This window comes from Rhinatrema bivittatum, chromosome 5 (genome assembly GCF_901001135.1).
Source record: "Rhinatrema bivittatum chromosome 5, aRhiBiv1.1, whole genome shotgun sequence".
Classification (NCBI taxonomy): Eukaryota; Metazoa; Chordata; class Amphibia; order Gymnophiona; family Rhinatrematidae; genus Rhinatrema; species Rhinatrema bivittatum.
The window spans coordinates 12,765,314-12,782,956 of NC_042619.1; the positions used below are offsets into that span (position 1 = coordinate 12,765,314).

At 50.2% G+C, this 17,643-nt stretch overlaps 1 protein-coding gene across 6 annotated transcripts in view; it reads right to left on the reverse strand.

Annotated features, from left to right (window-relative positions):
- Positions 1 to 17,643, reverse strand: part of NUMA1 (nuclear mitotic apparatus protein 1) — a 503,280-nt gene that overhangs the window by 24,606 nt on the left and 461,031 nt on the right. For all 6 annotated transcript variants that reach the window (XM_029602025.1, XM_029602029.1, XM_029602028.1 and 3 more), the window contains one exon: positions 4,298 to 4,492. In XM_029602025.1, the coding sequence (XP_029457885.1) occupies positions 4,298 to 4,492 (195 nt within the window). The remainder of the gene's footprint in view (positions 1 to 4,297; positions 4,493 to 17,643) is intronic.

Genomic DNA, 17,643 nt, shown 5'->3' on the forward strand with positions numbered 1-17,643 from the left:
CATTAGGCCTTTGTCTGTGCGTAGCTTCATGAGAGTCTTGCTGATGAGAGGAAGTGGTGGGTAGGCATAGGGGAGGCCCTTCGCCCAGGATAGGGCGAACGCATCTCAAGGTGGAACTTGGCTACTGTGATGTAGGGAGCAGAAGTTGTCCACCATGCAATTGTGCTGAAACGCGAAGAGGTCGATGCCCGGATACCCCCACTTCCGAAATATCCAGTCCGCCATCACAGGGTTGAGTGCCCTCTCGTGGGGCTGAAATTCTCGACTGAGATTGTCCGCTAGAACATTGTCCACACCCGCCAGGTAGGTCGCTCTCAGGAGCATGGCCTGAGATAGAGCAAAAGCCCAAATTTGTGCTACTTCCTGACATAGGAGGTAGGACCCGGTTCCTCCCTGCTTGTTGATGTACCACATCGCTACCTGGTTGTCTTTGGATTAGGATTGTTTTGTTGGACAAGCAATCCCGGAATGCCCAGAGAGCATATCTGATCACTCGGAGCTCCAGAAAATGTATTTGATGCTGTGACTCCTCTGCCAACCAGGTTCCCTGAGTCTGCAGTTGTTTGACATGTGCTCCCCTACCCTAGAGTGGAAGCATCGGTTGTTAAGATCATCTGAGGTTCTGGAGCTTGAAATGATAGCCCTTGGAGCAGGTGGGACTCTTGGATCCACCACGCTAGTGAGAGGCAAAGCTGCCTGGTGATATGGACAATGTTGTACATTGAATGATGTGCCTGTGACTACTGGGACTTTAATGTCCACTGCATTACTCTCATGGCCAGACGAGCCACTGGGGTAACATGGACCAAGGACGCCATATGTCCCAATAAGACGAGTACATGATGAGCTGTCGTGGTTCGGCGAGACTGTATAGCATGCACCAGTAACGCCAGCATGTGAGCTCAGTCTCTGGAAGAAAAGCCTTTGCCTGGATCGTGTCGAGATTTGCTTCAATAAAGGAGAGGATTTGAGACTGAATTAGGTGAGACTTCTGATAATTGATTAGAAATCCCAAGGATAGTAGTAGCTGCACTGTAAGATGGAGGGAGTGAAGAACCCCTTCCAGTGACAGAGTCCTCAGTAACCAGTCATCTAGATAAGGATAGACATAAGTGCCTAGTCTTCTTAAGTATGTGGCTACTACTGCCAGGCATTTCGTGGAGACACGAGGGACTGAAGCAAGGCCGAATGGAACTACTCGGTACTGGAAATGCTGGTTTCCGACAAGGAATCTGAGGTACTTTCTGTGAGACGGAGTAATTGCGATGTGCATGTACGTGTCTTTTAGGTCCAGAGAGCAAAGCCAATCCCCCTGTTGGAGAAGTGGTATTAAGGAGCCCAAGGTTACCATCCGAAACTTCTCTTTCTGAAGATGTTTGTTTAGAGGCCGAAGGTCTAATATTGGGCGAATGCCTCCTGTCCTTTTTTGGAATTAAAAAGTATCGGGAGTAGAAGCCGTGTTCTCTCTGGGAAAGAGGAACTGGTTCTATAGCATTTGCTTGCAAGAGGGAAGTTATTTCCTCTTGCAGATGAGAGTGGTCGGAGAAGGTCCACCCCGGCCGAGGTAGAGTGTCCGATGGGACGGAGAGGAAGTTTAATTGGTAACCTTGAGCTACGACAGACTGGACCCACCGGTCTGTGGTGATCTTTAGCCACATGGTGGTGAAGTGGCAGAGCTGGCCGCCGACAGGCAGAGGGGGATGACATTCGCTCCTGAGCTGGAAGTCAAAATCCCGCAGCAGGACTAGGCTGGGCAGGAGGTTGTGCCTTCTGAGTCCGTGGCTGTCGTGGTGGAGGCTTCTGGAACGGACGGGACGAGCCCGTGCTGGTGGGGGATATCATCTCTGGGCTTTCTACGCTGGTCTTTTTGTCTCCCGTCTAAACGGCCGTTTGGAGGAAGTTGAAAACTCAGCATGAGCGCCGAGAGCTGACGGAGTGTTTCATGGTGATCCTTCAGCTGGGCCACCATCTCCTGGATCTTTTCTCCAAAGAGATTATCCCCTGTGCAGGGGAGACCAGCCAAACGATCTTGCACTTCCGGGCGGAGATCCGAGGACTTCAGCCAAGCCCAACACTGAGCGCTGATGCCGGCCGCTGACAATCAGGATGCAGTATCAAATACATCATACGCCGATCTGACCTCATGTTTCCCGGCGAAGCCTTTCATAATGATACAGTTCAGCTGATCTTGAAGCTGCTCTGGGAGGGACTCAAAGTCCTGTAATTGTTTGAAGAGATTCAGATTGTACTGAGTCATATATAATTGATACGACAATACGTGAAATGAGCATAGCTCCGTGGAACACACTGCGCCCTAAACCGTCGAGGAACTTCTGCTCCTTCCAGGGTGGTGTTGAAGAATGAGGCTTTGGACGCTTGGCCCTCTTCTGGGCGGACTCCACCACCACCGACTGATGTGCTAATTGCGTCTTTTGGAAGCCAGGGGATAGCTGCACCAGATAGATAACATCCGTTTTGCGATTCACAGGAGAAACCATCCCAGGATGCTCCCAGTTTCGCTGCATCAAACCTAACAGAACTTTATGGACGGGAACAGACATTATTTCCTTTGGAGGATCCAGGAACTGAAGTACTTCCAGTATTTTATGCCTGGAGTCCTCCTCATTCTGCAGCGTAAAGGGAATAGTCTCTGCCATCTCCTTAATGAAACTAATAAAGGAGAGGTCTTCCGGCGGAGACTTGCACCTTTCCTCCGGAGGTGACAGCTCTGTTGGGACATTGGCTGAGTCTTGGGAATCCGATGTATCATCTGTTCATGGATCATATGGCTGATCCCCCGCATCCATTGGTGGTTGTAGTGGAAGAAATGGACCCCCTCCGGCCGGAGGTGGTCTTGACACCGAAGGTATCTGTGCTGGCATAGATGGTCCCGGCTTTGGCACCGGGCAAAGTGGCATCGATGGTATCTGTGACTTCGCCGGTCTCCTCGGTGCGGGTACTCCTGAAGGCCCCGGAACGGGCTCCGGCCTCAACACGTTCTCTTCATCCGAAGACAGCAGAATGGGTGTCGATGGAGCCATGGGGATCGGTGATTTCCTCGGTGCCCCCGATAAGCACATCAAGCTTATTGAGGAGAGGGAGTAGCATTGATGGCACCGGTGCCTGTTCCGGCACGGGCATCGGTGCTGGCGTCTGTGGTCTTGGGAGGCTTTGAACAGCGTGGACCACTGCCTCTTGCACCATCCGGTGCAATTCCTCTCGGAACGCTGGTGTGGTGAGCCTCAGGTCCGAGTGGGAGGCATGGCGGCAACGCCGGAGGGTCCACCGGTCCTGGTGGAGACTCGGCGGCCGCGCCCACCGAAGGAGAGGGACGCCTTGGTGCATCCGGCTTCGAGGATGATTTATGCTCCTCAGTTCGGGTTTTCTTCTTTGGTGGCTCGAGATTAGACAATGACGCCACCGGTATCCCCGAAGTCAAAGGCACTGGCCTCCGATGCTTGTGCCGGTGCTTTTCATGGTGCTCAGCCTTTCCTGACTCTGGCACTGATGACGGGGAAGCTGAAGACTGAGACATCGATCAGGACTCCTCGGCATCGGAGCGATGACGGTGCTTCGCCAGGGATAGAGTCGATGGCGTTTGTGAAGACAAGCGCTGAAATAAGAGCGCCATTTTTTCCAACGTGACAGACAGCCCTTTGGAGTCATTTGGGCACAATTGGTACAAGTCTCCATGTCGTGCGACGGGTCGAGACATAATACACAGACCAAATGAGGGTCTGTGATTGACATTGTCCTTGGACAGTCAGGGCACTGATGAAAACCCGTCGCCATTATGGTCGTTGAAAAATTTAGGCCGACCGCGGTTGGTGCCGATAAGACCTACACCGGTCCCTGCCGGGAACAGACTGAAAAACAGGGCAAACTTACAGTACGGACGCGGCAATCGACAGCGGAGAAGGGAGACCCCTAGGGGACATAAACTTTTGCAAGTTTTTAAACAAATTTCCCGGGGAAAAAACTTCCTGTCAGGAACTTGTGAAGAGCTCCAAAAATCCACATGCTGCGAAAAAAAAAAAGAGACTGAAAGGAGACCCCTGCTGGATGCAGGGTTAGTGCCATGCTTGGCATGCCCAGAAGGTGCCAGTCAAAGTTCTAGAAACTTTGACAAAAGTATTCCGTGATTGGGCTTCATCCTGATGATATCACCCATATGTGAGGACTACCATCCTGCTTATCCTGTGAGAATAAAGAGTTTTCCCATTTTGTGTCTATGGGAAAATAGTACATGGTGCACTATCTAAGGTACTCTCTAAAGCCTAAGGGGTCACTTCCTAACCTTGGTCTGCCCCTTGGGTGACTGTGAGGTTGCTGTTCTGGGGGACTTCCTGCTGGGTGATTTTTTGCTGGGGCCTCCTCGTGGAGAAATCTTGGGTGTTGGCTTCTTGCTGATGCCTCTGCGCAGAAGGTTGTTCCCCAGCTTCTTGGGTGTATTCAGGATGCTGAAAGTCATGGACTGACGTCGGCTGGCTTGCTGTAAAATGAAAGGAAAGGAGAAAAATTGTAATTTATAATCTTAACAATGTCAAGACAGCAACAAAGCAAAATCCCACAGTAAGAACTTCCCACCTCATGCAGTGCAAGACTATCTATTAACCAAACCATCCAATGACATCACCTGCCGACCTATTAAAATTATCCATTAGCCAAGTCTCAAGCCAATGTAATATAGGTTTTCAGCCTAGTGCACAGCATAACGTGTGGTTGGACACCCTAGAATAACTCCCAATGCAGTGATGGGATTAGTGCGTCTAAAAAATGCGTGTCGAAACAAGTGCGTAGCTAATAGAGCTCATCACATGTAATTGCATGTAGATGAGGCTATTAGCTATTGCCCCTGATGCAGAAAAATCCCCGGTGCCCAATGTACACTCGTTAACGTGGCAAGTTTAACTCCAGCCCCAGAGCTGGCATTAAGTCACACGAGCCAAGGGTTCAAGAAAAAACAAAAAATCCTGTTAATGGTTCCTCTTACTTAGTATCACTACGATACTAAGATCCACTGCTTGTGGGGATTGAATTTACAAAAAAAAAAAGGAAAGGCTCAGTAACAAAAAAAAATAATTTGCAGATACATAATATACATGCACAATATACACACTGCAGGTGTGTTTGTATTTTGTGCATGTGATTATCTGCGGCAGGATAAAAACAGACGCGCGTATATATAAATAGGGATCACCAGCACAACAAAGGAGGTACTACTGCTTTGTATAGGTCAGTAGTGAGACCTCACCTTGAGTACTGTACTTGGTTTGGAAACCAAATATTTGTAATATTGTATTGTCATAGCCTTGTATGTGCTGCATTGCTTGCCAATCAAGGCACGAATGCAATTCAAGATCTTGTCTTGACCTTTTACGCCTTATGGGGATTGGGACCTGATTATCTGGCCAATAAGTTAAATTGATATATACCTAGACATTAATTACAATCAACCCAGGTGGGTAGGTTTGGTGGCGGCACCTACACTCTGGAATTTGTTGCCTGCTGACATTAGAATGGAAAGGAATTCTTTTATTTTCTGAAAAAAGGCCAAGACAATTTTCTGGAAGAAATCGATCAGATATTTATCACATTAATTTTCTTTCATATGGCGATGGGCATGGAGCAAGCTGGCTTATTTAGTTTCTGGTGTCTTTTTTTTTTTTTTGGTTCCCTGGCAGCAAGTGCAGTCTATGAGGTTTTTAAGGATCTGCATGCTGAATGTGTAATCCACATTTTTGTGTGTTTGCATTTTGTTATGTGATAATTGTGCATGTTTTAGTCCTGGGGGAATTCTGCGCAAAAAAATTTAAAATTCTGCACACAAAAACTGAAAATTCTGCAAAATTTATATTGGTCAAAATAACACAATTTACATGACAGTCTTTAAGTAATTACATTTTACATTATTACAGAAAAAAAGTTATTACTTAAAGTTGCAGAAAATAAAATTATTCCTTACCTGCTAATTTTCGTTCCTGTAGTACCATGGATCAGTCCAGACTGTGGGTTAGGTCCCCCTTCCAGCAGATGGAGTCAGAGCAAAAACTGAAAGGGCACCCTCTCATAAGCTGGTGCGTCCTCTGCATCCCCTCAGTATTAAGCATATCAAAGCAAGAAAGAACAAATTGGATGGATCAAGGCAAAAAACCAAATTGTCAACATGTATATGCAATGAACAACAACTTGCAAACAGAACTATCAAGCCCTTTACAATCTGTACTGAATTATCCTATGTATTCAAACTGCGAGCCACTCCCAATCCCAGAAGATCCTTAGGGAGGGCATCTGGACTGATCCGAGGTACTCAGGAACGAAAATTAGCAGGTAAGGAATAATTTTCTTTTCCCTGTACGTACCCGGATCAGTCCAGACCGTGGGATGTACCAAAGCTTCCCTAAGTAGGGTGGGCCCCCGATAGCCCAGCTCGAATTACCTGAGAGCCAAAGACCGGTGCTTGGATATTAAACCGGTAGTGATGTGCAAAAGTATGCAACGACTTCCAAGTAGTCGCTCGACATATCTCCTGTGGAGAGACCGCTCTGCTTTCTGCCCAAGAAGCCGCTTGTGCATGGAGTGAATGAGCCCTCATATCTTCAGTTAGAGAACGTTCTGCTCCAATATACGCTAAGAGATTGCCTCCTTTAGCCAACAGGCAAAGGTGGTCCTAGATGCCTTATGCCCTTTCTTGGGACCGCCCCCACAAAACAAACAGATGGTCCGATAGGTGGAAGACATTCGTCACCTCCAGGTATCGAAGGAGGACACACTTGACGAAGGCGAAGACTTAAAACCTGGTTATTTATGAAAGCCTTTCCAGACACCAATTGAACCTAATTTCAATTTAATTAACTCTGACCACCCTACAGGGTAATCAACAACTTTGACAACTCCTTAATGTTACAATCTCTTTTAAATAGGCAGGTTTTACTTATCTATTTTTATTCTTTATTTTTTCATTGTTAATTTACTATCGCCTTCTCACCATTCCAAGTTGTATTATGTCCCTGTTTTATTGTAACTGCTATTTTTTTCTTTTAGCACTGTTAATGTTCTTACTTTTTTCCTTTTGTCACACCTTGTTAATTGTAAACCGGCATGATGCGATTCCCATCGCGAATGCCAGTATAGAAAAAAATTCAAATAAATAAATAAATAAAATAAATCCAGTCGCTGAAGTTCTCTGGAATCCTCGTTAGAGAAGGAGGGTAGCTCCACCAACTGATTCAAATGGAAGGCCGAGACGACCTTTCGTAGAAAAGATGGCACTGTGGTCAAGGAAACTCCGGAGTCTGTGAAACGGAGGTAGGGCTCTTGACACGACAATGCTTGGATCTCCGAGATCCTGCGGGCAGAGCAAATAGACACCAGGAATACGGCCTTGAGAGAGATCCTTGAGGGAAGCTCTCTTCAGCGGTTTGAAAGGTGGACCGCCCAGAATCCGAAATACCAGATTTAAGTTCCAAGAGGGGGCCATTGATTGGAGCGGTGGCTTGACATGCTTCACCCCTTTCAAAAAATTGGACTATGTCAGGATGAGAAGAAAGAAGAGCTCCCTCCAGTCAAGGGACCAGAGCCCCCAGTGCAGCCACCTGAACCCTCAGGGAATTGTAGGCCAGTCCTTTTTCCAAGCCTCGCTGCAGAAAAGAAAGTATCTGCGATACTGACGTTTGATGGGGAAGAACATGCATGGATTCACACCAAGCTTCACGTCCTCTGTGCCATGCTCCCTTCTGCGACTGAAGAAACGTGGGGCTTTCGCATTCTTTTGAGTGGCCATTAGGTCCAGGTGGGGAACTCCCCACCTGCCGAACACAAAGGCCACTGCTTCCTCGGAGAGCTCCCACTCCCCCGGATCTATGCGTTGGCGGCTCAAGAAATCCGCTTGGACATTGTCCACCCCGGCTATGTGCGAAGCCGCCAGGCAAGAGAAGTGGAGCTCCGCCCACTCCATCAGCTTGTCTGTCTCCAGCGAGACATGCCGGCTCCTTGTTCCTTCCCAGCGATTTATGTACGCCACTGTGGTTGCGTTGTCAGAATATGCGCACGGCTTTGCCCTGGATCAGGGGGAGGAACCGCTTCAAGGCTAGGCGAACCGCCCTGGTCTCCAGGCGATTGATTGGCCACGCCAACTGCAATGTCGTCCATTGCCCCTGCGTCGAGTACCTCCCGCACACTGCCCCCCCAACCAGAAAAGCTGGCATCCGAGGTAACGATGACCCATTGGGGAATCTCCAACTTCACGCCTTGCAACAAGTGATCCAGAATGAGCCACCAGGAGAGGCTGTCCTTGGCAACCTCCGGTAGCGGCAGGGGTGCCTGAAAATCCTGGGACACCGGCTTCCAGCAGGAAAATAACACCCTCTGCAAAGGAAACATAAGCGCAAAAGCCCAAGGAACCACATCTATAGTGGAAACTATAGTACCAAGGACCTGAAGGTAGTCCCAAGCTGTCGGGGGCAAGAAGCAACGGAAGCGCTGCAGCTGCAGAAGTGTGCCCCCCCCAACGGAAGCGCTGCAGCTGCAGAAGTGTGCCCCCCCAAAATCTAGCATCTGTGAGGGGGTAAGACTGCTCTTGGCAAAATTAACGACCCACCCGAAATAGTGGAGAAGGTGCAGGACCCTGCTGACAGACTGTTGACACTGGGCCTTGGACTTTGCTCAGATGAGCCAATCATCCAGGTATGCATGGATCAGAATCCCTTCTCTCCGCAGGGCCGCCGCCACCACCACCATTATCTTGGTGAAGGTGTGGGGAGCGGTCGCCAGACCAAAAGGCAGGGCTTGAAACTGAAAATGCTGACTGAGGATCTTGAAGCGAAGAAAACGATGATCCTTCCGGATAGCGTTGTGAAGATAGGCCTCCGTCAAGTCCAAGGAGGCTAGAAATTCCCCTCAGTGAATGGCCGCTATTACAGAGCGCAAGGTTTCCATCCTGAAGCGTGGTATCTTGAGAGCCCTGTTGACCATCTTGAGATCCAGTATTGGGCGGAAAGAGCCTTCCTTCTTGGGAACTACGAAGTAGACGGTATAATGGCCTGACCCTTGTTCCGTCAAGGCATCGGGAGAATAGCCCTTAAGCAGAGGAGTCGGTCGAGCATCTGACATACTATCCCTTGCTTTTTCAGAGGCCCACAGGGAGAGGAGACAAACCTGTCTCTTAGGGGTCGAGCAAATTCTAAAGCGTAGCTGTCCTTTAGAATATCCAGGACCCATTGGTCTGATGTTGCCTTGACCCACTCGTTGTAGAAAAGAGACAGACGTCCTCCTATCTTGGGAATTGAAGAGTGGGCCAGCAAGACTTCATTGGGCAGGTTTGGACATTGCCCCTTGAGAGAGGGCGTCACGAGCAGGTCTTCGTCCACGAAAGGAATGAGACCAGGCTTGAGACCGGGAGGAGGGTGCCCTCTGATTCACCTCAGAAACGGCTGCGAGTGGAGCTGAAAGTTCTGGCAGTCCGAGGCCGGTCCTCTGGCAACTTATGTATCTTATTCTCCCTGAGCGATTTAATCATCTGGTCCAGCTCTTCCCCGAAGATCAATTTTCCTTTGAAGGGCAGGGAACCAAGCTGGGCTTTGGAAGAAGCATCTGCTGACCAGTTATATAGCCGGAGGAGACGTCTCGCCGAGACTGCTGAAACCATGGACCTGGCCAGTACCCGGAGATCATACAGCACGTCCACTCCATAAGCGATTACCACTTCCAGGTGTTCCGCCTGTTGCGCTTCGTCGGGTGGTAACGCCCGAGCCCCCAGGAGCTGTTGGACTCATCTCTGACCTGCTCTCTGCATGAGAGAACTACAAAAGACCAATCTAACGCCTAGGGAGGAGACCTCAAAAACTCTCTTCAGGTAAACTTCCAGCTGTCTGTCCTGAACATCCCGCAAGGCGGTGCCCCCAGTGACCGGAATGGTTGTCCTCTTCGTGACCGCTGACACGGACGCATCCACCTTTGGAACCTTGAGGAGCTCAAGGAAGTCATCTGGGAGCGTGTAAAGCTTGCTCATCGCTCTGCCTACCCGAAGAGATGCCTCCGGAGTCTCCCACTCACGGGAAAGCAATTCCAGAATCATAGGATGTGAAGGAAAAGTCTTGGCTGGTGGGCGAAGGCTTGCCAGGACGGGGTCCCCCCTCTTATCCACCTTTTGAGGTCTCGGGGTCTCTGAAGAAGGGTCAATATCCAATTCGGCCAAGAAATGCCAAATAAGGGGGTCCAATTCATCTCACTGAAAGCCGCAGGACTCGGGGATCATCACCCTCCATTTGTGTAGAGGTCACCGGATCATCCAGACATGGGTCATCGGCAGGGTCCTGAGGAGGGGTTGGGGCGACTGCATGGGATACCACCCGAACTCGGGAGGGCCCTTGAGAGCCTTCTGGCCCTTGTGGAAGTAAGCCTACTGGCCCTTGAGGAAGTCCTGTTCCTGTAGCACCCCGAGTGACCCCTGAAGGTGGAGCAGCTGTGGTCTCACCCAATCTGGGTACTTTGGGTGGCGGGGGGGGGTTGCAAACGCTGGATCCTGCTGCTGGCTCTGCCTAGCCAGATAAACGTTATGCATTAACGTAATAAACTCTGCTGAAAACGGCTCAAGCAGAGGCCTGGGGGGGCGGTCCCCTGGAAGTGCTTCAGTATCTGGGAGGTGGACTGGAGTAAGAATCAGCGGGGGAGGGAGAACGACCGAGGTCTGCAGCAGTAACTGACCACGGCGGAGCAGCCGACCCTGAGGACAAAATGGCCGCCGTTCCCAGATTGCCAGGGAACAGGGCTGACCTCCCTGAAGACAGGCACGCATGGCCGCACGAAGAAGAATGTGTCCCTAGACTCGAGGTCCCTTCCCCCCCGGGGAGGCACCTCGCACAGAGCCCTTCCCGGGAGAGCCGGGAACTGGGCTCTCCAAAGGCGGTGCATTGCATCGGGCGCGGCATGGGGGGAAATTTTGGTGAGTGAATTTCACCCCAGAGGCTGCTTGCCACTGACCAAAGGCAGACGGAGAGCTCTATAGCAATTAGAAAGGCACCGACCCGATCCAGAGCGCCCCAAACCCCTCTGAATACTTTTTTTCCCCTTTCTGTCAGTACAGAGGTATGCTGCGTCTCTGTCTGTGCTGCGCCGAGGAAAACGGCTTCTCAGGGGCAGTGGGTCGTGCTAGTGGGGGAGAGGTTGGACCACCAACTTGCACACCTAGGCAAGCAGTATAAACCTGTAAGGAGAGGAAAAAAACTACAGAACTTACACCAAATTCAATTAAGAAAATGACAGGCTAAACAGGACCAACAGCTCAGTCAGTAAAAGCTGCAGCTGTAGTAAGTTCTGAGGAGGAAAGCAAGGGAATCAGCTTTCCTCAGCAATAAATACTTCTTTCCCCAGAATTTTTTTTTTTTTAATATATGATCCATTCAAAAGAAGAGAAAAGAAATAAAAGACAAACTATTCTCTCAAACTAGAAGAAGGAACCACAGATGCAACCCTCATCTGCTGGAGTCAGAGAAAATGCTGAGGGGATGCAGAGGGCACACCAGCTTATGAGAGGGTGCCCTTTCAGTTTTTGCTCTGACTCCATCTGCTGGAAGGGGGACCTAACCCACAGTCTGGACTGATCCAGATACGGTACAGGGAATTTTAAATATTTTGAGCAGAATTTCCCTAGAAATTCACTGTAAGAGAGTCCCTTCCACATACACACACCCTCATACATGCTCCCTCACTCTCTCGCACACATCCCCTCATACAGGCTCCCTCACTCTCTGGCACACACACACACACATCCCCTCATATAGGATCCCTCTCTGAAACTCCCACTCAAGCTTCCCCCCCACTCCCCCTCTTACCAACCAAGCTGTCTCTCATCCTCCCCCACACCCCCTCTCTCTCTCACACACACATTCTCTCTCACCAGCATCCCCCTCCCCTCATATAGGCTCCCTCTCTCTGAAACCCACACTCAAGCATCCCCCCCCACCCACCCTCTCTTACCTCCCATGCTCTCTCTCACCCTCCCCGACACACATTCGCTCTCACCGGCATGCTGCGGGACGTGCTCTGTTCGCGGCGAGGATGAAGGCCCGCCGTGCATTCGCGGCACACGGGGGCCTTCCATTTTTGCCTTGAGCGGAGCACAGTCTGTTCAAGGCACATGGGGGCCCTTCCCTTTTCGGCTCGAACAGCACGCCGGGCCTTCATTTTCGGCACGGAGCGTGTGCCGGGGTCTCCTCTGCTATTTTCTGCGCAGAATTTGGCAATTCTGCACAAATTCTGCTCTCCACAGTAGCGCAGAATTCCCCCAAGAGTAATGTTTGTTGAACTCCTCTTCAGTCTGGAAAGCAGTCAATGAGAAATGCTACAAAAATAAATAAATATGACTTACGGCAGAGCTTTCCAAACTCACGAACGTAGCCGCAGCGTTGCCAATCTCGCTTAATTCCCACGAGTTTGGGCTTTTTTTTTCTAGTGATTCACTTTTTTTTTTTTCCCCCCCGGTTCGCGGGTTGCTTATTATTGGGCGATTTTTGCTGTCAATCGTGGGTTTTTTAGGCTTGGTGGGTGGGACTTGAGCTCAGCTGTCCGTCATTGGCTGCTGCTGCCGATGAGGCCTGGCCACGAGGAACACGTGGGCAAATAGGTACTGACTGCAAGCAACAATGTCTGGTGATCATGGAAGGTAATATGCACCATGGCAGGCTTGAACCCTGAAGGGAGTGAGGCCCTTAACTGGCAACAATCAAAAAGAAGAGGTACATGAGTGTGGGGGCCAGACATGCGCTGGGGGGGAGAGAGAGATGAGTGTGTGGGGGCCAGACATGTGCTTGGGGGGGGGAGAGAGAGATGAGTGTGTGGGGGACAGACGTGCTTAGATGGGAGAGAAATGAGTGTATGGGGGACAGACGTGCTTGGGGGGAGAGAGAGATGAGTGTGTGGGGGACAGACGTGCTTGGGGGAGAGAAATTAGTGTGTGGGGGACAGACGTGCTTTGGGGGGGGGTGTTATTCAATTTGTTTTATTATTGTTACTCAAATTATAACATTAATCTTGGAATATTATATATTTTTAATATATAACAATTTCATGAGATAGGTTGTGTCGTGAAACATTTTATTTATGTATATATTTAAGGAAACATACATAAATTGTCGAAATATGTTTCGTTTAACCTTTAACCTCTGGTTTGCTAGTAGACTGAATTACTGTGTTGTGAAATTAGGTTTGTCTAAAAAGTGTGTCACCAACATGAAAAGTTTAGAAGCTCTGCCTTACGAGATGAAAGGAAAACAAAAATGAGGGGGGAAAAGGAAAATTGGTTCTTAGCTGCTAATTTTTGTTACTGTAGAACCACAGATCAGTCCAGACTCCTGGGTTTTGCCTCCCCTCCAGCAGAGGGAGACAGAGAAAGTTTTACTGACACTTAAGACGAGACGTCACCTGCAATCTCTCAGTATTAATCTGTACCCAAGCCAGAAAGAAATCAAGTAACAGGGGGAAGAGGAGAACCTTAAGAACATTCAACAACAGAGCTCGCCCTCACACACCCATGTGTATGTAGGACTAATAAAACCTGTGCCCTTCAGAGAACATAGGGAAATAGACAGACAAATCGAGCAGACTCTCAAACTACCCGTTGCCAACCAAGGATGGGACTCTGGACTGATCTGTGGTACTACAGGAACGAAAATTAGCAGGTAAGAACCAATTTTCCTTTCCCTGTATATACCCAGATCAATCCAGACTCCTGGAATGTACCAAAGCTCCCCTAAGTAGGGTGGGACTGCGAGTCCCGCTCACAGCACACACTCACCAAAATTCCTGACCCCCAGGGCCTGGACAAGCAAGTGATAATGTCTGGCAACAGTGTGCCACGACTTCCAAGTAGCCGCTCTACAGATCTCCTGAAGAGAGAGTAACTGACACTCAGCCTGAGAGGCTGCCTGAGAACGGAGTAGAATGTGCCTGTAGCCCTTCCGGAACCAGGCGACCCTAACAAATATTCACCGAATTAATAGCCTCTTTCAACCACCTTGCAATAGTAGCGTTGGAAGGCACCACTCCACGACACAAAAAGGTGTTCTGACATGTGGAAACTATTAGTGACCTCCAGGTATCTCATCAAGGCTCGCTTTACGTCTAGTCGTCGTAAATCTCTAGTGTGCGCCACCCCAGGATCTAAGTTTGAGAAGGATGGGAGTTCCACGGACTGACTTAAGTGGAAGGAGGACACCGTGGGTAAAAAGGAAGGTACAGTCCTCAAGGAAACTCCCTTGTCCGAGATTCTCAAAAAGGGCTCCCTACAGGATAAAGCTTGGAGCTCAGAAAGTCTATGTGCCGAACAGATAGCCATCAAAAAGACCAGTTTCAACGTAAGATCCTTCATAGTCGCACAGGTTCAAAGGAGGGCGCACACAGGCTCCTTAGGACCACATTAAGGTTCCAGGATGGACACAGCCTGTGAGCCTTTGGCTACGCCGGACGTAGCGGAGCCGTCCGCTCCTACATCGTCGGGCCCCTTCTGGGTCTCTTCAGGGGAATCAGCGTCCTCCTCGGGGGAGGAATCGGTGTCGGCCTCCTGCGGAACGCCACGTGGAGGCCGCTTCCCCCGCGAGGTGCCCTGGGGTCCCTCCGCGACCCCCGAAGGCTTCCGGGACCTCTTCAGCGGTGGAGCTCTGCGAGCCTCACTCCGGCCGCGCTTGCTTTTTTTGTATTTTAGGACCTTGCGCAACAAAAGCGCAAGGTCCTCCGAAAGAGAGCCCGAATCAGATGAAAAATCATCGGGACTCCCCGGGGACCCTGTGTCCCCCGAGGGACCCCTTCCGACCGCGATTCGCTGCGGGGAAAGCGCGGGAGGCAAGGCCGAAGGCCCTGCCGATTCCCGCGCCATTTCGCGGCCCGTGGCCAAAATGGCCGCCACTCCCGCGCTGATCGGGAACAGCTCTTGGGGCTTTTCTACGGCGCCCCCCCCCGCGCGGAGGCGATCGCGCGGGCCGAGAACGAGCCCCCCGAGGCGCCCCCGACGACCCCTCTCCGCCCGGGATGCAGGCCGCGCAGAGACTTTCGCGCGAAAGACGCGCGCGCGCCGAGCCACAGGCCCGGCAGACCGAGCCGCGAGGCATGCCGGCGAAGAGGCGCGAAGACGGAGCAGCAGGAGCGACGAAAACAGAAGAAAAAAATTCGAACGGCCTCCCCCCGTCGGCGGCGCCCCCCCTGCGAGCGGCGCCGCGAAGCAAGAGAGAGCCGGCAGAAAATAAAAGCAAACCTTTTTTTTTTTTTTTTTTTTTTTTAACAAGAAAGCCTGTCGCTGTCCACGGTCCTGGAGCCCTAATCCAGCAGGGGTGAGTGAACCGGGCTCCCCGGTGTCACCCCTGACGCTGCTACTAGGCCAGCTGGGTCCTCGACCCTAGCAGCGGCCTCAACCAGGGGGGGGGTGGTCCCCTCAGAACCTCGCAACCCCCCTGGGAGGCAGGGCGAAGGGACCTAAGGGACAATTTGGAAAATTACCCAAACAGAAAACAACGTAGCCTAACTGGCCTAAAGGAATAAAAAAAGAACCGACCCTGACGGAGTACCAGAACCAGGGCAGGCAGGGCTGTGACCGGACCTGCACCATCTACTGGAGACAGAGTAAGACTGAGGGGCTGTGACTGGCACAGGGGCATATATGGCTCCGCCCACAAGTTTTAGTCTGTCTCCATCTACTGGTGCGGAGTCACAACCCAGGTGTCCTGGACTGATCCTGGTACGTACAGGGAAAGACCAGTTTCAACGTAAGATCCTTCATAGTCGCACAGGTTCAAAGGAGGGCGCACACAGGCTCCTTAGGACCACATTAAGGTTCCAGGATGGACACGACTGCTGGACAGGAGGGCGCAAATGCTGTATGCCCCGAAGAAAATGCACAGCTTCCGGATGAGCCAAAAGCGACAATCCTCGAACCTTGCCTCGAAGACACCCTAATGCCACCACCTGAACCCTAAGGGAATTAAAGGACAACCCTTTGACCAGACCGTCCTGAAGAAAGGCCAAAACATGCCTCACGGAAGATCGCCTAGGGTCCACCTGCTGACCGGAACATCAGGACTCAAAAACTCTCCACACCCTTGCATATGCAAGAGAAGTGGAGGTCTTCCTAGACTGCAAGAGGGTAGCAATGTCCACATCTGAATAACCTTTGTCTTTCAAATGCTGCCTTTCAAAAGTCAAGCTGCTAGAAAGAATTGATCTGCCTGATCTAAACAAACAGGTCCCTGATGCAGCTGATTCAGTAAGTGGGCGAACTGCAAGGGATTGTCCACTGCTAGGTTGATTAGGTCTACGAACTTTGGATGTCTCGGCCAATCTGGCGCCACTAGAATAACTTTGCCCGGATGAATCTCTATTCTCCATAGAATCTTGCCCACCAAAGGCCAAGAAGGAAACACAAATAGCAGGACATCCGTTGGCCAAGGCAGGGCTAAGGCATCTACCCCCTCTGCTCTTCTTTCTCGTCATCAACTGAAGAAATGCGGCACCCTGGTATTTCGGAAGGTCGCCATCAAGTCTACACACTGTGTACCCCACCGACTACTGATGAGGGACATCGCCACCTCGGATAGCTCCCACTCCCCGGGGTCTAGTTGTTGGCGACTTAGAATATCTACTTGCACATTGTCCGAGCCCACTATGTGCGAGGCTGCCAAGCGCTCTAGATGCTGTTCTGCCCAATCTACCAAAAGCTGGGCCTCCTGAGCCACTGAATGGCTCTCCTGGTGATTTGATATAAGCCACTCCCCTTCATGTACCAATGCAATTTATTTTATTTATTTATTTAAACATTTTTATATACCGGCATTAGTTGTGGACATCATGCCGGTTTACAGCAAAACTGGTTAAACTTGGAAATTACATTTTTTTTTTTGAATCTGTATTTATTCATTTTTCAACCAGTTAACAGTACAACTTCAGGTAACATTCACTATTGTAAACTCCCCACCCCCCCATCCCTCCCCGCTCATGCAATCCGTAATTGAGGTGACCAGGCATGCAGTAGTAGGAGCAAACTGCACACCTCCCCTCCGATGTATTAGTCTATGAATCCTGGTGATCAGTCTCTGTGTCCGTGGATGGAGAATTATCCTGGCCCGGGGTCCGGTCCTGGCTCCAGGGGTCTCGGTAGGGTCCAATGTGTGGAGCAAGAGAAGACGTGAAAACTGCCCATACGCTGGATGTTTTAACAAATTTCTGTAGCATAATGTCTTTAGCAATGGCATGTTCCATAGAGCAGAGCCACAACATTTTGTGAAACCATTGATCATAACTGGGTGGTTGAGAATTGAGCCATTGTGCCAATATTACCTGTTTCCCCACTAGTCCCGCTTTTTTAAGAAAGAGTTCAACTTCCGGGGTGGAATTTACATTTTAACAGGGGAATCAAAACTGGGAGGAGGGTAACAAGAAATAGAAGAGAAGAGAAATAACGGTAACATTAACATGGTTCCTCGGTGTGAAGAGGAGAGAGGATAACAAAAATATGGTTCCTCAATATGAGGAAGAGAGAATAGACGCAAGGAGGTCTATTTTTGGAGACGGTGCAATCATGGAACGTAAGGTCTCCATTCGGAACTAAGGAACCTTTAGAGACACGTTCACCCTCTTCAGATCCAGGATCGGGCGGAACGT